At 48.9% G+C, this 21,207-nt stretch overlaps 1 protein-coding gene across 2 annotated transcripts in view; it reads left to right on the forward strand.

Moving 5' to 3' along the window:
* VSTM2L (V-set and transmembrane domain containing 2 like) overlaps positions 1-21,207 on the forward strand; it is an 86,856-nt gene that overhangs the window by 58,136 nt on the left and 7,513 nt on the right. For both annotated transcript variants that reach the window (XM_081011625.1, XM_081011626.1), the window contains exon 3: positions 6,540-6,590. In XM_081011625.1, the coding sequence (XP_080867751.1) occupies positions 6,540-6,590 (51 nt within the window). The remainder of the gene's footprint in view (positions 1-6,539; positions 6,591-21,207) is intronic.

The following is a 21,207-nucleotide window of genomic DNA, read 5'->3' on the forward strand; positions in this document are numbered from 1 at the left end:
CGGAAGTGGTTTCTTCCGGTTCGCCCTCCAGCACAAAAGCCCAGGGGGAAAACCCCTCTCCGCCTCTTTTCCTTATGCTTAATTCCCACTCTGCGAGGGAAGAGGCATTTCCAACTCCTTGGGAGTGGTGTTGTGGCTCATCTCAGCCCGAGTGCGCCTCTGCCTTCCTTGTCCGTTGCTCCTGAGGGCTCGCCTTCACCAGACTCTGACAAGGCGCAGCTGCTCAACAAAGGGGGAGGCTCTCTGTACGTTCCTTCCTCTCTCTCCCCTCCCCGATGGCAGCCCCCTGACACATTCATTTATTTATGCATTCATTTATTTATTACATTTATATCCCACTTTTTTCTCCGAGGAGCTCACAGTGGCATATAAGGTTCTGTCATTCCACTTTTAATCCCCACAACAGCCCTGTGAGGTAGGGTAGGCTGAGCGGCTATGACTGTCCACCCAGCGAGCCTCGGGGCCGAGTGGCGATTTGAACCCTCCAAAGGCCTAGTCCAACACTCTGACCCCCTGGACCACACCGGCTCTAATAGGGGTGTGCAAGATTTATTATTATTATTATTAATCGTTATTATCGCTATCTGCAGATTTTAATTTTCATTATGAAAGCTCAAATTCATTTTGTCTCTCGTTCGTTTAAACTGCATTCATTTCATTACTGAAATTGCTTCCATCGCTGCTTTGACGTCGATCTCTAGATGTCTCAAAATAATATTATAAACACTGTCTGAAGCCCCTAAAAATAAATCTGGCTACTTGGATATTCTGCCATCGCAAATCTTTCTGAGGGGGGCGAGGGGGAAACAGTGGCTGCACCCCCTCCAAATGTCGGCCCCCCTCCAACTCTATGATTCTGCAAAACCGTCTCCTCCAAAGGCGAAAGAGATCCCTTGCCCAGGGCAGAACAGGTTGCCCAGTGGCCTCCCTGCCTTCTGGCACCCAATACCATCAGGGGGTGTATCGGACACAGTTCTGCCACCACCATGTTCTCAGCTGCTCCTAGTTCTTCTCCTCCGCATCCTCCCTTCCATCTCCCGCTCCGCCTTTCTCTCCCCTGCTATCAGACTCAGCAAACATCTGTCTCTTTCTTTCCCTCTCGCTGCTCACACAGAGATAAGGGCCAAACAATGGTGAGGGCCTCTTGCCATGGGAATGGGGCTTGGTGATGATTTTGTGCTTGGGCAACTCAGCTGCTGCCTGCGCTCATCCCATCAACACAGAGATAAGGGCCAAACAATGGTGAGGGCCTCTTGCCATGGGAATGGGGCTTGGTGATGATTTTGTGCTTGGGCAACTCAGCTGCTGCCTGCGCTCATCCCATCAACCGATGGCCCTGAGGGGTGAGAGGAGGAAAGAGAGAGGAGAGAGGGCTCTCCAAGCTGGAGCCCCATTGCCCCAGAGTGACTTCGGGGGTGCACATAAGAACGTAGGGTTGCACCCCAGCCGAGCTGTGTGAGATTCCACAGGTTCCAGGCACATTTACCCAGTGTCTGTGTATCCTTTTGCAAATAAGGCACAGGAGAGACTGTGGTGTCTTTCGGCTAGATTGGTATTAGCACATTTGTACAACTTAAGCCTCTCCTGCAGTTCGAAAGCACCTCAAAGTGCAAGTAGATCAATAGGTACCACTCTGGTGGGAAGGTAAACGCCGTTTCCGTGCGCTGCTCTGGTTTGCCAGAAGCGGCTTAGACCTGCTGGCCACATGACCCGGAAGCTGCACGCCGGCTCCCTCGGCCAATAAAGCGAGATGAGCGCCGCAACCCCAGAGTCGGACATGACTGGCGAACCAGAGCAGCGCACGGAAACGCCGTTTCCCTTCCCGCCAGAGCGGTACCTATTGATCTACTTGCACTTTGAGGTGCTTTCGAACTGCTAGGTTGTGGCAGGAGCAGGGACCGAGCAACGGGAGCTCACCCTCTTGTGAGGATTCGAACCGCTGACCTTCTGATCGGCAAGTCCTAGGCTCTGTGGTTTAACCCACAGCGCCACCCGCGTCCCATGATGTGGATATAGGCATCTTCAAATATATGAAGAACTTTAAACCAGGAAGAGTTATTTGACAGTGAAACGGACTCCTTTGGAAGGTAGTGGACTCACCTTTGTTGAAAGTGTTTAAACAGAAGCTGGATGGCCACCTGTCAGGGATTCTCTAGCCGTGATCACTGCATTGGAGAAATGATTTTCTGAATGCTGATCTCTGTCTCTCTTTCCACACCCCACCCTCGTATGCCAGGGCCACCCGAGGGAGCCCCGCTCTGCCTGCCAACTTACGGAGTGCAATGCATTGATCGGTGCAGTTGTGCTCCTCCAGGTCGTGGGTGCAGAAAGCTTTTATTATCCCCCAGTTGACCGCATAAGGCTCATGCACATTGTTTCGTGCTTCAGTTATCAGAATATGTTCCGTTAGTTTTAATTCTCACCTTTTTTAAAATGCAATTTTAATCTACGGAGCATGCATAATGGAACCATCTCCTTCACACAGATACCCAGGAAGCCTCCTGCCAGAGCCAAGAACTAATTGGCTGAAGGTTTAATTTCCCTGTTCTTTCTCCCAAGGACCTGCAGGCCTGCAGGGCTGGAATGTGGGCGGTGGGGGCGGGCTTCTCCTGCAGACGATTCTCACTGCCCTCACCAAATGACAGTCCCCAGATTCTTTGAGAGAAGTTGCTGCAATGAAACCGGTTTTTTTTTTAAAGGCAACCTGTTTTAAATGCAGAGAAGAGTCATAGAATTGTAGAGTTGGAAGGAAATCTCAACTAAAGCATCCATGACAAATTGCCCTCCAACCTCTGCTTAAAAACCTCCACAGAAGGAGAGTCCACCACATTCCAGGGAAAACTGTCCCACTGTCAAACAGCTCTTACTGCCAGAAAGTTTTGCCAGGTGTTTAGTCAGAATCTGCTTTCCTGCAACTTGAAGCCATTGGTTTGAGTCCTACCCTCCAGAGCAGGAGAAAACAAGGTTGTTCCCTCTTCCATGTCCATCGTTCTGCCTGGACACTGAGGTCCAGTGCCAAGGGTCTTCTGGCGGTTCCCTCGCTGCGAGAAGCCAAGTTACAGGGAACCAGGCAGAGGGCCTTTTTGGTAGTGGTGCCCGCCCTGTGGAACGCCCTCCCACCAGATGTCAAAGAGAACTACCAGACTTTTAGAAGACATCTGAAGGCAGCCCTGTTTAGGGAAGCTTTTAATGTTTAACAGATCACTGTATTTTAATATTCTGTTGGAAGCCGCCCAGAGTGGCTAGGGAAACCCAGGTGGGGTATAAATAAATTATTATTATTATTATTATTATTATTATTCCATGTGGCAGCCCTTCGAATACTGAAAGATGGCTATCATGTCACCTCTTAGTCTTCTCTTCTCCAAGATAAACATGCCCAATTTTTAAAATGTACCCCATAAAAGGCTGCCTGGTCAGGCAAAAACTGCAGCAATCCCCAACTGCCTCAACCGTTCCTCACAAGGCTTGGTTTCCAGATCTTTGATCATCCTGATCCCCTTCCTCTGCACACCTCCCAGATTGTCAATATCCTCCTTAAATTGAGGCCCCCACAACTGGGCATGGGACTCTAAGCGGAGTCTGACCGAGGCAGAATAGATTGGTGTCTGTACCAAATGCAGAGAGCTCATCTCACTGCTAAGATTAGTCAAAGCAAAATAAAAAAAATCCTTCCAGTAGCACCTTAGAGACCAACTAAGTTTATTTTTGGTATGAGCTTTCATGTGCATGCCCACTTTTTCAGATTCAGAGTGCACACAGAAGCTCATAACAATAACAAACTGAGTTGGTCTCTAAGGTGCTATTGGAAGGAATTTTTTTATGTTGTTTCGACTACAGCAGACTGACACGGCTACCTACCTGCTAAGATTAGCTGCCTCCGTATGCACTGCATTGATGAAAGGTGAGATTCAGGGCACTTTTGTGTCTAGAAGCAGAGCAAATGCATGCAAAATAAGCAAGGATATAGGGATCTTAATGTGCAAATTTTATTCCATTTTTCTGGGCTATGAATCTGATTTCTCTGAGCACGGAGGGCTTGTACAGCCCTGCTAACAGAACATGCTATACCTACTTTTGCAAACTGGCTGGAGGGAAGGAGGAGGGCAGCTGTGCTATCCTGGCTCCTTTCAGTCCCAGGGACGAGGTGACAGATGGGGGTCAAACTAGTGCATCAAAATACTTGCCTTGCAAATACATTTCCCCACGAAAGCAATCTCATCCCAAGACCACGTCTTCGTCTTGGTTTGCTCAATACCTTTATTGATTTTTAAAGTAAATGTTAAACAAGAGAACAAACACAGTTCCTTAAGAATATAAGGACCAGAAATGTCCACATATCATTTCATTTTAGCGAGTTCTAAATATTTGCCGTCGGGCGTCTTGCAGCTCTTCTTCCTTTTAAATTCCTTTATTTGAAAAATCAGAGATTTGAATGACCCTCAATCACACAATGCAAATCAATCCTTCCCATCAGTGGCTTCAGACATCTTTTTGTCCAGGCTTTTCCTGACCCAGAAGACCCGTTGCAGGGGGTTGGAATAGATGACCCCTGGGTATCCCTCCCAGTTCTACAATTCCATGATTTGACCCTGTTTCATATGTTTGAATGCCGTGATTTTTTGTTTTATTTGCTTTTATGCGCTTTTTATACTTGTGGCCTATTGATTTTAGGCTGCATATTTGTTCTAATGGATGTTTTTACACTCTAGATAGTGTATGCTGCTTAGAGTTTTATTTTTTAAACAAACAAACAAACAAGCCATTGAGCTGTTAAATAATTAAAATGAATGCCCCCCTCTTGACCCAATATGTGGCTGCGGAGTCAGCCTACCAGACCTTGCCACCCTATCCACTGGACATGACTGCCCAACAATGCAGAACGTTGGAAGATTCACGACAGGCAAAAGCACAGTGTTAAACTGTGGAACTCCCTGCCACAGGAGGAAGCGACAACCCCCAACCTGGATGGCTTTTAAGAGAGGATTAGACAGATTCATGGAGAAGGAGAGGGCTATTGATAGCTACAAGTCAGGATGGTTCTGCTTTGTCTCCACAGTTGGAGACAGCAGCGCTTCTGATTCCTAGTTGCTGGAAACCCCAGGAGAGGAGAGATGTGCTAGTGCTCAAGTCCTGCTTGCTGGTTTCCCATTGAGGCATCTGGTCAGCCACTGTGAGCACAGGATGCTGGATTCAATGGACCACTGGCCTCATCCAGCAGCCTCTTCGTGTTGCAAGGATCACTAAGTTGATATCTATGATATGTGTTGGGCTGTGCAATATTAAGTTTGTTGTGTTGTTGTTTTTGTATATAAGTTTTATTAATATTCTGTTTTACAATTTAAAATACTCATTTTACATCCTAAAAATATCAATGACTTCCATTCTTCTGTTTCCATTTTTTTGGGAATATTATAAATCCCTGCATTTTTAACAAAAACTAAACCATTCAGTGGGACACGGGTGGTGCTGTGGGTTAAACCACAGAGCCTAGGGCTTGCCGATCGGAAGGAATCCCTGCGATGGGGTGAGCTCCCATTGCTCAGTCCCTGCTTCTGCCAACCTAGCAGTTCGAAAGCACCTCAAAGTGCAAGTAGATAAATAGGTACCGCTCCGGCGGGAAGGTAAACAGCGTTTCTGTGCGCTGCTCTGGTTCGCCAGAAGAGACTTAGTCATGCTGGCCACATGACCCGGAAAAATAGTCTGCGGACAAACACCGGCTCCCTCGGCCTATAGAGCAAGATGAGCGCGCAACCCCAGAGTCGTCCGTGACTGGACCTAATGGTCAGGGGTCCCTTTACCTTTAAACCATTCAGTATTCCATCATTGCATCCATCAAAACTTACATATTTACACCATTGAATTTATCTTAATGCTGCCAACATTTTCAAGTTCCACTATTATTTCCCACATATTCAATAAGCATCTTCCAATCGTCTTTAAACATGTGTTCTTTTTGTTCTCTTATTCTCTATGTTAAGTCTGCAAGTTGTGCATATTCCGTCAACTTAAGTTGCCATTCTTCTTCGGTTGGGACCTCACTTGTTTTCCATTTTGGGGATAACGAAACGCAGCCAAAATTGTAGCGTACATAAATAGCTTTTTCTGACACCTGGGAATTTCAGTTTGAATTATCCTCAGCAGAAAGGACTCTGAGGTTTTTTAAGGAAAGCACTTTTAAACACGCAATATTATTGAGGCAGTGAACTGGGACTGCGCAAATTATTTGAGTTACCCCTGGGAAAGCACACGATCCCATGCACCTTGCTCTGTTCTGCCACCTGCCACTTCATTTCCTTGATTCTGCTTTCATGCTTTGGATTTCTTCTCTCTAAATATATCCCCCCCCCTAATTCATGCCCTCTCTCCCTCCCAGCCCAGTTTTGCCTTTGAAGACTGCATTAAAGTCCAAGGTGTGAATTATTTTGATGGGCTTTCTGTGCCCCCCTCCTTTTTTTTTCCTTTTTGTATCAGGCTGAACTAATGGGTTCTTCTCTCCCCTTCTCTCTCCCTCCTTCTTTCCCTTCCATTCCCGACAGCTAAAAGCATCTCCACAGGAAGAACCTGGGAAGGAGGCGACAAAAATAAGCGTGAGTTTTTCCGATAATGACTTCTCAGGAAGGCTTTAAATCAAGGGCACGGCAGCGGCAGCTTTTCCCTTGTGATGCGGGGAGCGCCCGAGGTTTTTCAGCAAAAAAAAAATGTGATGAAGTGCAGAGCTAAGGAGTTGGGAAGTTCTGAGAGAGTCCTTTGCCCTGGCTGCCCGTTTGCCAGGGAAGGAAGCGGCATCAAGAACGTAGGGAGAAGCAGCCTTGTATTGCTCCATCCACCTCAATATTGTCTACACTGACTGCCAGCAGCTCTAGAGGGTTCCAGGCAGACATCGCTCCCAGCTCCACCAGGAGTTGTCAGCAGGGACTGAACCCAGGACACTCACAAGGCAGCCATTGCCAACCTGACACCCTCCAGATGTTTGGGACTAAGACTTCTGAAATATACTCGGAGTCCAGAGTGGATTTCATGCTCTTTATTCCGCTCATAGTAGGGAGGAATGGAAGTTCCCCCAGAATGTCTGCTTTATATACATTATTTACACAATGGGCCCCACGTGATTGGCTAATTCCGGAATTCTCCTGTAGGCCAATCAGGTTGCGGATTCACTTCCACCTGGAGCTGGATTGGGTGGCTCCTGCGGACCAATCAGACTGCTGCATTCTGGATCCTATTGTTCTAGGACCAATCAGACTGCTGCATTCTGGATCCTATTGTTTTAGGACCAATCAGACTGCTGCATTCTGGACCCTATTGTTCTAGGACCAATCAGACTGCTGCATTCCGGACCCTATTGTTCTAGGACCAATCAGACTGCTGCATTCTGGACCCTATTGTTCTAGGACCAATCAGACTGCTGCATTCTGGATCCTATTGTTCTAGGACCAATCAGACTGCTGCATTCTGGATCCTATTGTTCTAGGCCAATCAGACTGCTGCATTCCGCACCCTATTGTTCTAGGACCAATCAGGCTGCTGCATTTTGGATCCTATTCAACTCAGTACATAACAACTTCCATCAGCCCCAACATCGTGCGGCTGGAAGGAACTGCCATCCAAAGCATCTGCAGGGCACCAGGTTGGCAAAGTCTGCTTTGAGGAGCTGGGACCAGACAGGCAGTCTTCTGCTGAATCTGCCTAGCCAGGCGCTGCTTCCTCTGACTGCCAGGGGCTCCCCAGGATTTCCCAGAAATGCGAGTACTAACAGGTGCATTTGGGGGAAGGGAAGGGGCCCTGGGACTTGGGGGGCTGGCAGGGAGGCAGCCGTGGTAGCAAGGGGGGGCCCCACCATGAGCCTGGCCAAAACCCAAAGGGTCTCTGCTCCATTTATATTGCCGTGTAGCTTCTGGAACTAGGAAAAATATACATTCTTATTTTTTTCCCAGGTCCCTTTATCCGTTTTGATCCCGCAAGGCAATTTGCCTCCGGGCAACTTGCACTCCCTATGGTGACTTTCCACCCTTTCCTCTCTCCAGTCATTTGCATTCTTTGTTTGGGGTTGCAGAATGGTACCCCGGAAGCAGGGCTGACAAGGTGGGGTGACCATCTCAGACGGCAGACCCCAATGTTGATCTAATGCTTATTTCCCCTAAATTGAATTCTGAATTTTGAATTTTATTGTTATTCATGTTTTTATACTGTATTTTATGCTGCTTTTACAATTAAGTTGTTGTGAACCTGGTTTTTGAACCGGGAAGGGCGGGGTATAAATAAATTATTATTATTATTATTATTATTATTATTATTATTATTATTATTATATCTCTCCCAGCCCCTTTGTCCCTTACTTAGACCTTCTCTGACCTCCTCCTTCCCCAGCAGGGAAGTGGGGGCATCATTCTGGGGTCCACCTCAGGCGCCAAAATATCTTGGGCTGAACCTGCCCAGAAATAATAGTAATAGTCCCACTCTATTCTGCTTTGGTCAGACCTCACCTGGAATACTGTGTCCAGTTCTGAGTGGGCACCACAATTTAAGAAGGATGTTGACAAGCTGGAAGGTGTGCAGAGGAGGGTGACCAAGATGATCAGGGGTCCGGAAACCAAGCCTGATGAGGAACGGTTGAAGGATCTGGGTATGTTTAGCCTAGAAAAGAGAAAACTGAGAGGAGATATGAGAGCCGTGTTCAAATATCTCAAGGGATGTCACATGGAAGATGGAGCAAGCTTGTTCTCTCCTGATCTGGAGGGTAGGACTCAAACCCATGGCTTCATGTTACAAGAAAGGAGATTCCAATTTAAACACCAGGAAGAACTTTATGATATGAAGAGCTGTTCAACATTGGAACTGCCTTCCTGGGAAGGTAGTGAATTCTCCTTCCGTGGAGGTTTTTAAGCAAGGGTCAGGTGGCAACCTGTCTGGGATGCTTTAGTGGAGATCCCTGCATTGTGGTTGTTGGGGTTTTTTTGAATTTTTTTTAATTAAGAATTTCAACGCGACAAATTATCAAAAATACATCATCTTCATTTTTTTCCCCTCCCCATTTTTCCCTCCCCCCTCCCCAAAAAAGAAAAACCCCACCCTCCCACCCAGACTTCCCTCAGCTCCTCTCTCTGGTTTTTCAACACTTGTTATTCTCTGCATGTCCCAGAATTGTACAGAACTTTAATTTATCTATCTAAATATTACCAATAAAAAGTTTGTGTATGTTTATTCAAAAACCTGCCAAGGAGACCAGTTCATTTTGTTGCTTCTTTAAGTACTTTGTGAAGGGTTCCCTGGGAAGCCCCTCCCCTTTCGGATTGATTGACACTTGCTCCTCCCACCCCCAGCGCTGTGACTCACATTATTTCCAACCGAAGACAGTGGCTGGGACGTGGGTGGCGCTGTGGGTTAAACCACAGAGCCTAGGACTTGCCGGTCAGAAGGTTGGCGGTTCAAATCCCCGCGACGGGATGAGCTCCTGTTGCTCAGTCCCTGCTCTTGCCAACCTAGCAGTTCAAAAGCACGTCAAAGTGCAAGTAGATAAATAGGTACAGTGGTGCCCCGCAAGACGAATGCCTCGCAAGACGGAAAACCCGCTAGACGAAAGGGTTTTCCGTTTTGGAGGTGCTTCGCAAAACGAATTTCCTATGTGCTTGCTTCGCAAGACGAAAATGTCTTGTGAGTTCCTGCGGGGTTTTTTTCCTTTCCCCCCCCCCTTTTTCCCAAGCCGCTAAACCGCTTATCAGCTGATCGTTAAGCCGCTTATCAGCTGATCGTTAAGCCGCTTAACAGCTGATCGCTAAGCCGCTTATCAGCTGATCCGCTAAGCCCGCTAAGCCGCTAATACTGTAGCGCTAATCCGCTAAACCGCTAATGGGCTTGCTTCGCAAGACGAAAAAACCCGCAAGACGAAGAGACTCGCGGAACGGATTATTTTCGTCTTGCGAGGCACCACTGTACTGCTCCAGCGGGAAGGTAAATGGCGTTTCCGTGCGCTGCTCTGGTTCGCCAGAAGCGGCTTAGTCCTGCTGGCCACATGACCCGGAAGCTGTACGCTGGCTCTCTCGGCCAGTAAAGCGAGATGAGCGCCACAAACCCAGAGTCACCCATGACTGGACCTAATGGTCAGGGGTCCCTTTACCTTTTTAAGACAGCGGCTGGCCATGGAAGCGTCTCAAGGCAGCTGGAGAAGCCTCTGTTTGCAACCGCGTGAAGGATGGTGCCTGAGAGCTGCCGTGGAGATTTTAAATTTCCTGGCGGGTCCTATCCAAGGCCCTGCTGGATCCACAACTATTTTTTACCTCCTGTGGCCAGCTGATAAATTATAGCCAAGTCCTCTGCCAGAGGAAGGACGGCGTGAGAAATAAATTGCTTGGGCCAAGGTCTTCTGCTTTTCCTTTGACTTCCATTTACGCTGATAGATGTAGCTGTCTCTGGCGAGGTAGCCCACAGTAAAACTCTCTCTGAGAGGGGCTTCCTCTTCCTGGCTCAGCTGCCCGGCCTGTTTTCCCATCTCCTGCCCGGATGCCTGTTGTTCCAAGTGTCATAGAATCATAGAACTAGTTAGACGAGACCCCACAAGGCCATCTAGTCCAACCCCCTGCAGTGCAAGGATCGCAGCTAAGGAATCCCTGAGGGATGCTTAAAAAACATGCAAGGAAGGAGAGCCCACCACCTTCTGAAATAAACTTTGAGTCTGAAGCCACTGGCTGTTATTTTTAGGACTGGGAGACCAGCACAAAACTTTCACATACACCGCAGGTTCCAGGGTTGCTCTGCATTTTGTGTGGTTTGAAATACATGGCATATAGAGTTGCCAAATATCCTGTTGCGATGAAAAAGGGGTAAGTTCCAAAAGTGAAAGGGGTGGAAGGAACACAAGGAGAGGTGTACAAAGGCGAGCGCCAGGTCAGATTTAGGCTTGCAGAACTACACAAAGACCATCCCATTTCAATACAAAAACCCATCTTTGAACTGTCAGAGAGTTCAAATGACTTTCTTGTCATTTGAATCCTCTGGGGGAGCAGAAAACAAGCTTGCTCCATCTTCCCTTCCCCATATCGCCTCTCTTGTCTCCTCTTTTCCAGGCTAAACCTGCCCAACTCCTTCAACCATTCCTCATAAGGCTTGCTTTCCAGGCCCTTGATCATCTTGGCTACCTTCCTTTGCACACCTTCCAGCTTGTCAATACCCTTCTTAAACTGAGGTGCCCAGAACTGGACAAAGGACAACAGTGAGGTCTGACCAATGCAGAATAGATAATATTTTTCTACTGAGATGCCCATTTGCTTGAGAGTTTTGGCCCAGCCACTGAGAGGCTTCTGGTTGTCTGGATGTGATGTGCCCTCTCTGGCCAGATCCAGCTGTTTTGGGACCCCAGCCACTTCATCTTCCCACGACACACTTGCCACCGAGGCCGCAGTGCAAAGCGGCTGCCTCTCATCCCTGGAAACATCTCCTTCGATTTCTGCCAGTGTCTAAAGAACAAGTTGACGCTAAGGAGGTAATAATCTAATTTGCTGAGCAGATTAGAATTCCAAAACCCCATTTAGGCTCACGTGAACGGAATGAGGAGATATGCTAATTAGTTAAATAAAACAAATCTCCGCGGCCCCTCGTGTCTCTGCCCGCCCTGCCCCCAGAGCCTTGGCCTCCCTGTCTCTCGCCATTTCCATTCCAATTTGGGGGGGGGGGTGTTAGGTTTGCAGGAGTGGCATCGTCAATTATCTTCCAGCTCATTACAGCAGAGGGTTTTTGCCCATGCTAAAAACGGAATAATATTTAAAAAGCATTTATTCTAATTGCAGCTCCTCTGACATTGTCTCATTTTAATCATTCTCGGCAGGCATCAGTTCCCTCGACCGGGGGGGGGGGCAGGATGTGCCGATACTGCGGTGGCTGTTGGCCTTCAGAGCCAGCCAGCCTCAGTTGGAGGGTGCAATGCTTCTGAATGCCAGTTACTGGAAACCACAGGAGCAGGGAAGGTCCTGGTGCTCAGATCCTGTTCGCTAGTTTCCCCACAGGCATCCGATTGGCCACTGTGCGAAGAGGATGTTCAACTAGGTCTTTGGCCTGATCCTGCTGCTGCTGCTGCTGCAGGAACCTTCTTTGTTGTTGTTTAGTCATTTAGTGGTGTCCGCCTCTTCATGACCCCATGGACCAGAGCATGCTAGGCACTCCTGTCTTCCACTGCCTCCCCCAGTTGCGTCAAACTCATGCTGGTAGCTTCGAGAACACCGTCCAACCATCTCGTCCTCCTTCGTCCCCTTCTCCTTGTGCCCTCCATCTTTCCCAACATCAGGGTCTTTTCCAGGGAGTCTTCTCTTCTCATGAGGTGGCCAAAGTATTGGAGCCTCAGCTTCAGGATCTGTCCTTCCAGTGAGCACTCAGGGCTGATTTCCTTCAGAATGGAGAGGTTTGATCTTCTTGCAGTCCATGGGACTCTCAAGAGTCTCCTCCAGCACCAGAATTCAAAAGCATCAATTCTTCGGCGATCTTTATGGTCCAGCTCTCACTTCCATACATCACTACTGGGAAAGCCATAGCTTTAACTATACGGACCTTTGTTGGCAAGGTGATGTCTCTGCTTTTTAAGATGCTGTCTAGGTTTGTCATTGCTTTTCTCCCAAGAAGCAGGCGCCAGGGATCTTCTTAGTTTCTTATTATTCCTCAATGGAGCCTCCATGGACAGAGCCAGTCTGCCTTAGAACAAGAACAAGAGTGGGAGAAGGCTGTTGCTCTCACCTCCTGCTTGAGGGCTTCCCTTGGGGGAGACATCTGTTTGGCCACTGTGAGAACAGGACTCAATGGGCCATTGGCCTGATCCAACAGCTAGCTCTTCCTATGCTTTTAGGACAGCACAGGACGTGGGGCCCTGGGCCCCTTCCAATACATACTGTGGGGGTCGAGGTGTCTTCGGCCCCCTAGAGTTGGTGTGCTTGATTCTGGGAGTCACAACACTTTCCCAAACTCCTGGGCTCTTTTAAAAGTTAGAGGAGTCTGAGCAAGCAGCTGTGGAGAGACATGTGCCCACATGTCTAAATGCCAACCGTGTAATCATCAATGTTCCCCCTTCTTGGAGAAGACCTAAATTCAGATTCAGAAATGCCTTACTAGACCCAGGGGAGTGAGACACAGCACCTTCTTGGAGATAAGTAACCCATAAATTCTTGCCAAGGGTGAAATTAACTTTTGTGCCAATTGTGCTGGAAAAGACTCTGACGTCCCCCAAGACCCATTCCTGAGTACCATCCTGTTTAAGAGGATCTCGGGAACATAGATTTTTGTCGGTCTGAAGAGGACCGGAAGCTGTAAAAAGAGATGAAGGAGGTGCTTTGAGAGACACGAGGGGAATTTATTTAAATCAGTCTTTTAATGATGCCTCCATTTCAGAAAGACTTACGATCCGCCTGCCAGGCCCATCTCCCGCTTAAAGGGGCTCAGAAGGCAAACAGCCATTAAAGTAATTTGGGAGACGTTGCAGGACTCCTGATGCATCCATGCAAAAGCACATGTTCCGGAGAAATGACAGGGAACCATGGCAAGCTGCTGCTGAAGAGAAACTTCTTTCTCTGACCCAGAAGTGTGTAAGCTGCTTGTGCCTACATGATGGACCTTGGAAGGTGGTGGCACATGCTTAAAAGGAGTCTCTTCTTAGTGGTATTGCTTCTCAGGTTAAGAACATAAGAACATAACAAATGCCTTCAGGATCAGGTCAGGATGCAGCCCAACATTCTCTTTTCACAGTGACTGATCAGATTCCTGCGCAAAACCTGTAAGCAGGACCTGAACACAAGAGTCTTCTCCCCTCCTGTTGTTCGCAACCTTTTTTTGGCCATGCCCCACCTAAGCATCTCTAAAATCCTGATGCCCATCCCCTGTGACATACAATTCTTATTATTCAAAAATTGAACTCCTATTCACGTGTAAAGGTAAAGGTAAAGGGATCCTTGACAGTTAAGTCCAGTCATGACCGACTCTGGGGTTGCGGCGCTCATCTCGCTTTATTGGCCGAGGGAGCCAGTGTACAGCTTCCGGGTCATGTGGCCAGCATGACTAAGCCGCTTCTGGCGAACCAGAGCAGCACACGGAAACACCGTTTACCTTCCTGCCAGAGCGGTACCTATTTATCTACTTGCACTTTGACGTGCTTTCGAACTGCTAGGTTGGCAGGAGCAGGGACTGAGCAACGGGAGCTCACCCCGTCGCGGGGATTCGAACCGCCAACCTGCTGATCGGCAAGTCCTAGGCTCTGTGGTTTAGCCCACAGTGCCACCCGCATCCCTTTCACGTGTAGAAAGCCTAAAAGGCCATTAACTGTTAATAACTCGTTCTCAGATTGCCCCCCTTAAAAATCAAATTGGGAACCACAGCAGTAATGGGTCTTCAGAAGCAGTGCTAACTCTAACTATGGAGGCAGAGCAGAACCAGTGTAGCCTGTACAATGGTAGCCCTGTCCATGAATTTGTCCAATCCTTTTCCCCCCCCATATTGGTGGCAGTCCCTGCCTCCTGCAGCGGTTAGTTCCATAGTTTAACTATGTGTTGCATGAATAGGGTTGCCATATTTCAAAAAGTAAAAAACAGGACACCCCAAAAGTCGTTGAGAATGCCCACAATTTTTCGACTGACTTACCTAAGATCCAGGACAAAGAGCCACCTTTCGGAAATTCCCCCCGCACATCAATTCCGGATGTGCGTGAAGAAGGGCTTTCTTCTATCTGTTCTGAATCTCCTAATGTTTGGCTTCAGTGGATCCCCATGAGTTTGAGTGTTATGAGAGAGGGAGAAAAGGCTTTTCTCTACAAATAAGTCTGCTGTTTCAGTCATGGTTGTATCTGCTCTGTCTCCACGTCCCCAAGTTTCCTACTAATATCCTGTGACTTATCGTGCCCCAAATGTTCTCTGCTTTGGGGGGGGGTGCTTTCCCTCTTCTGCTTCTGCTGTAGCACAAGGCTGCCCACCCCCCAGAAGGCAATGACACAGGAACACTGGGAGCAACTAGCAAAGTGGAACCGGGTGCGGACGGCCCAGTATAAATGCACCACGAACGCAGTCTGATTGCATCAGTGACGGGTGGCAGACTACAAAAGGCTACCCCTCATCAGCCTGGGAGGCCCTTTAAATTTGCTGCACCTGAACTGCGATAAGGAAAGGCTTCCAGCCTTTGCGTCACATGTGAATGGGCGCTGCACCCCAAAGAACACAGTCTCACACACACACAGTGCCATCAAGATAACAAGAATATTCCTTCCTGACCCCTGTGATGGAGCATAAAACTCCGTTCTGCTTTTTCCTCCCAGCCTGAATAACTGCAAACATTATTAAGGGCCATAAAGTTACTCAGCCCTTTTATAATCCTCCGGCTTGGAGGAACCCCGTTTCCGAGCTGCGAGTTGTGCAAAGTTGCGTTTCCTTTTATGGGTTCCGAATTTGCCGGCTGTTAATTTCTCTAAGTGACTCCTTGTTCTCGTATGATGGAGTTAACACGGGGGCCTGATTCCTCTCCCCCGCCCACCCTTCGGTCCTTCAGCTAGCCGGAAGATGGAAGGGAATGGCACGCAGCGTGCAGAGGCTGCCCAAGAGGTTTTGCTCTGTGCCTTGAGGACGCATTGCCTTGCAGGGCCAAGCTGCAGCAGACGCAAGCATTTGAACCGGGGTCAAACCCCATCACATGCGGGAGGGCTTCGCATGCAGAAGGTCCCAGGTTCTGGAATGTCCCCCATTTGAAACCCTGGGCAGCCACTGCCAGTCCATGTAGGTAATACTGAGCAAAATGGAGCAGTCCTCTGACCCCGTAGAAAACGCTTGTCTACACTGGTCTGCAGTCCTTCCCAAGAGCCAGCAAAGGCTATTGGGGTGGCTGTTGTTTAGTCGTTTAGTCATGTCTGCCTCTACATGACCCCCTGGACCAGAGCACGCCAGGCACTCCTGTCTTCCACTGCCTCCCGCAGTTTGGTCAAACTCATGCTGGTAGCTTCGAGAACACTGTCCCACCATCTCGTCCTCCGTTGTCCCCTTCTCCTTGTGCCCTCCATCTTTTCCAACATCAGGGTCTTTTCCAGGGAGTCTTCTCTTCTCCTGAGGTGGCCAAAGTCTTGGAGCCTCAGCTTCACAATCTGTCCTTCCAGTGAGCACTCAGGGCTGATTTCCTTCAGAATGGATAGGTTTGATCTTCTTGCAGTCCATGGGACTCTCAAGAGTCTTCTCCAGCACCAGAATTCAAAAGCATCAATTCTTCGGCAATCAGTCTTCTTTATGGTCCAGCTCTCACTTCCATACATCACTACTGGGAAAACCAGAGCTTTAACTATACAGACCGAACACATCTGACTTCTAGATGTGATGCTGTACTGCAGTTGGGGTTATTTGTGTCTATGTTCATACTAGGAGCTTCCACCCAGGCTTGCTGTGCAAAGCAACTCTGCCTGCACATTTGTCAACCACCTGATCAACCCCCAGCTCACCTCAAGCCCCTCCCCTACGTGAAGCCCCTCCCTTTTAAAGGAAGGGGAGATGCTTCAGACATCAGTTGGCTAAACCGCTTTAGTGGTGGCCAAACTTGGCCCTCCAGCTGTTTTGGGACTGCAACTCCCATCATCCCTAGCTAACAGGACCAGTGGTCAGGGATGATGGGAATTGTAGTCCCAAAACAGCTGGCTATTTGAAACACCTCCCCCACACCACCACCCCTGTAGCACAGCTTGCCTTGGCTGCCTGCCATGCTGCTTTCTTTCTCACCTGCCTGCCATTCCTTATGCTGGAGCCAGTGTGGCCCCCTGCTGGTGGTCTTGTGAAGTGCAGCGTGACAACAGCCTTAGATTCTTATATATAGCAATCTGAGCAGACCACACCACCACCCTGCTTTAACTGGGACTGCGGCATGCAGGAAGGGAGGAGTTAACCCTTCTCTGCATCACCCAAACCAAAATCAACCAATCAACAGCAGCCGTTAGCCCCAGAATGCAAGCTGCCACTGAGAGCTGCCATGCAGGGGCATATTTGATTTTTGTCTGGACTGCAGCAGGGGAGGAAAATGTTGACCCCATGTGCACATGTGCCAGATACTCATTATTGCAGCCATGACATTTAATGTGATGCATTTAGCCCTGTGTCTAGTTTGGCGTCTCTCTCCCTCCCTCTCCTTCTTTTGCATGTGCTGTTAGCATCCCCTTACCAAAATGCCATAAAACTGTCTGCTCACAAAGGCAGGGGCAAGTAGACAAATGGCCTTAAACTTCTAGAGGTGATTATATAGCAGAGCAGCTCCTGGGACCTCGGGGATGGGCAATATATCTGATTTATAGAGCCAGCAATGGGCCTTGTCACTCCCTTCCTCCCGAGGCTGAGCAGGGAAGCAGCTGGGACCCGGCCCCTCCTCGCTCTCACTCTTGCCCTCTCTCCCCTCTCCTCCTGGCCCTCCTGGCGCTCAGAACAGAGGAGGGCTGCAGAGCAAAGGCAGGCTAAGAAGGGGAGCAGGCTGAGCACAGCAGGTCCTGCCAGCTGAGGGGTTGTGCTTCCAGGTGTTAAGGAAAAAATCTAGGCGCGAGGCTGCTCAGTCCCCCAGCTGGTCCCTGCGGAATAAAGGAAGGAGTCCAGCCAACCGGAGCAAATAGCTGTAGACCAAAGTTTATTGCGCAATAGGTTCAAAGAGCAAATTTTAACCCCGAGGATGGGGTGACAAAGACTTTTAAAACTTTCCCATCATATTCCAGAATACAGTTCGTACAGCATCATTGCTACACCATTGCTACATCACTGACATGTCACAAAAGGGGAGGGGTTAACCTTGGCAAACATGTCCAGAGGAGTCCTTGCTACCAGATTAGCATAAGCAGACATGGCAGGGCAAGACTCAGGTATAAGATGAGCATAGACAAATATGTCTTAAGTACCCACCACCCAAAAGTACAATAGAAGAAGTTCCTTTGCATGTCTGGAGCCTGAGGCGAGTCAGGTGATGAGATTTGGCTTCCTTTGGCTAACAATGAGCCCAGCAATTTTCACCTCTGGGAACTTCCTGGAGTCCCTTTTCAAGGGGCAAATAGCTTTGGGATGGAGGAAACTGGGAAAGGAGATGATTTTATATTATTTTTTAAAGCTAGGTAACTTCCCTGAGCTGTCAAGTTGAAAGGATACTTTCAGGCAAAATATTTGTAATATTTAACTTTAAAGATGTGCCCCCCCCCCCCAGTAATTTCCATAACACAGGTGCCACAGAGCCCCAACCCTCAATCATTTTGGGCGACCTCCTCTGTGCACCTTCTGCTTGTCAGCACCCTTCTTGATCTGGGGTGCCTAGAATTGGACACAAGACTCCCGTTGGGGTCTGGCCAAGGCAGAATAGAGCAGTACAGTTATTTCCTACACATCTGCGGATGCAGCCTAGAATTGTGTTAGCCTTTTTTTGCTGCTGAATGACAACTGTTGACTTGGGAGACTTGCTCACGTAGTTGTCAGGATTGCAGACATGCAGCCCGTCAGAGCAGGCAGGCGGGTGGGTTTGCTCCCACCTTTGGAGCCTGGGTCTAGGCAGCAAGACTTCGCCTTCCTGTTCCAGCTTTAGGAAGGCTGTGACTGCCACCCCCTCGGTTGCCTGTAGAAGAGAAGAAGAAGAGTTTGGATTTGATATCCCGCCTTTCACTCTCTTTAAGGAGTCTCAAAGTGGCTAACAATCTCCTTTCCCTTCCTCCCCCACAACAAACACTCTGTGAGGTGAGTGGGGCTGAGAGACTTCATAGAAGTGTGACTAGCCTAAGGTCACCCAGCAGCTGCATGTGGAGGAGCAGGGAATTAAACCCAGTTCACCAGGTTACGAGTCCACTGCATTTAACCACTACACCACACTGGCTCTCCACACTATAGCCCTCTCCAGTTTCCACCAAGGCCCGTTGCTCCACTGGAAGGTCGAGCGAAGGAGCCAGTATCTTGGTCCCCCTTCCAAAGTGGCTGCAGTCCAGGCACAATGGGGGACCCCCCCTTCTAAGACCATTCACCCCCCCCACCCATTTCCTCCTCACACCCCCATGCTTGCTGCACTGGGGGACTCATGAATCATAGAACTGGAAGGGCACCACAGAGTCATCTAGTCCATCCCCCTATAATGGGTTTGATGGAACTGGCTCTGTTAGAGGTGCCACATAGCCCCCTTTCTGCATTTTTTTAAGAACTTGATATTTTACTGTGGTAGCACCTACACTTTGGAACTGCCTGCCTATTGATAGCAGGCAGGTGCCTTCACTGCTCTCTTTTCAGTGCCTGCTAAAAACATTCAGCCTGTCCAGATATTTAGAAAGTTGGTGCACATTATAATCTACTGTTGTTTTAACTTTTTGCAAGGTTTACATTATTACTGTGTGGTTTTTCCCCCTGCTGGTTATTTTATCATGTTATCTTTTTTTGTAAACTGTGTTGAGGATTTGTTTTTTGGGGGGAGGGGGCTTGCAGTTCAGTGGTGTATATATTTTATATGTGAGGTCCTCCATCTGAGCCAAAGCTTCCCCATCAAATGGTGGGGCAGTGTATGCTTGGTGGTCCTGAGCGAGGGGCCTGTCCATTGCTTTGGTACCAGAAATGATGGAAGAGATCTCATGCTGTGATATTCACTGGCCCCTGTGCTTCACATTCATTCATTCATTCATTCATTCATTCATTCATTCATTCCCACCCACAATGTAAGACAATGTACAACCATAAAAACAAGGTGGGTCCTAAAAATTCACGCTTCAAGTCTCAAAAAGCCAGGGCAGAGAGGTGCTTCTTCAACATCCTCCAGCAGATGTGCAATGAAGGTGCCAGGCACGCCTCTGCAGGAAGTGATTTCCCCAGCTTAGGGGCTGCCACAGAGAAGGCCCTCTCCCCCTGGCCCACCACCCCCTACAAGCCTCGGAAGGTGGAGGGGCTACCAAGAGGGGCCCTCTGCCGATCGCAGCATTCAAGAGGGTCTGTAGGGAAGGAGGTGGTCTTTCAGGTATTTGGGGCCTGAGTCGTTTAGGGCATGGGTAGGCAAACTAAGGCCTGGGGGCCGGATCCAGCCCAATCACCTTCTCAATGTGACAGTCCGGGAAGCAGCGTTTTTTTACTTGAGTAGAATGTGTGCTTTTATTTAAAATGCATCTCTGGGTTATTTGTGGGGCAACAGGAATTCGTTCTCTCCCCCCCCCCCCATATAGTCTGCCCCCCCACAAGGACAGTGGACTGGCCCCCTGCTGAAAAAGTTTGCTGACCCCTGGTTTAGTGCTTTAAACACCAACGTGAGCACCTGGAATTGGGCCCAGGAATGAAATGGCAACTGACGCAGTTCTTTTAAAACGGGGTTGTGTGAGATCTCAATGGAACCTGAGCCGGTAATCAGGACGCTAAATTTTGGACTAGCTGAAGTTTCTGCATCGTCTTCAAGGCCGGCTCCACGTAGAGCACATTGCGGCAATCCAGCCTGGAAGTCACCGCATTGTGATGCACATGCTTCCCGATGTGGCACAGATGCTTGAGGCATTGAGCCATCAAATGGTACCCTGGGAAGGGACTCACAGGGTCATCTAGTCCAACCCCTTGCAAGGAAGGTTGTGCCAAGGTGTTTGAGGCCAGGTGCAGGATTAGAAGCAAAAGCCGTTCTCCTCTCCATCCCCTCTTGACGGCTCTGATTTCAAGAAAGGCCTTTTCCAAATAAATCTGCCCAGCGCTCAGATCAGTCCAGCCCATCATTCCTTCTTTCCACATCCTTAGCCCATCAGAAACACGGTGGGTTTTTGTGTGACCCTGATCCCATTAGCTAGATGCTATAAAATCTTTAGCTAACAAAGGTGATGGAGACAAGGGCAGTGGGGAGAGGGGGTGGGCGGCCTTTAGCATCCCGCGTGATTAAAGGGAGCAGAGCCAGCAGCCTCCGGGCGGGTAATAAAATCTGATTTATTGACCCAGCCCAATAACAGCAGCAGCAGCAGCTCGGGCTAGTGAGTAAGTCTTAAATTTCATTAGGTGATAAATACTGAGAGCGAATCAATTTGGTAGGAAAGCTAATTAGCTCCCGTGATTCCACATCGATCTTGGGGCGCCTCGCATTGGAGGGGGCTGGATCTCATCTTCTGGTGATGGAGGGGGGCGTGGGATGAAGGGCCCCGGGGTGGAGTCATGGGGTGGGGGTGGGGGCCCCAATACCATTTGGGAAGAGACTGCTGGAGAGCAGAGAGCAGAGAATGGCAGAGAGGGAAGTCATCTAGTCCAGTGCAAGCGG

The sequence above is a fragment of the Podarcis pityusensis genome (assembly GCF_964106645.2).
Source record: "Podarcis pityusensis genome assembly, chromosome: 6".
NCBI lineage: Eukaryota > Metazoa > Chordata > Lepidosauria > Squamata > Lacertidae > Podarcis > Podarcis pityusensis.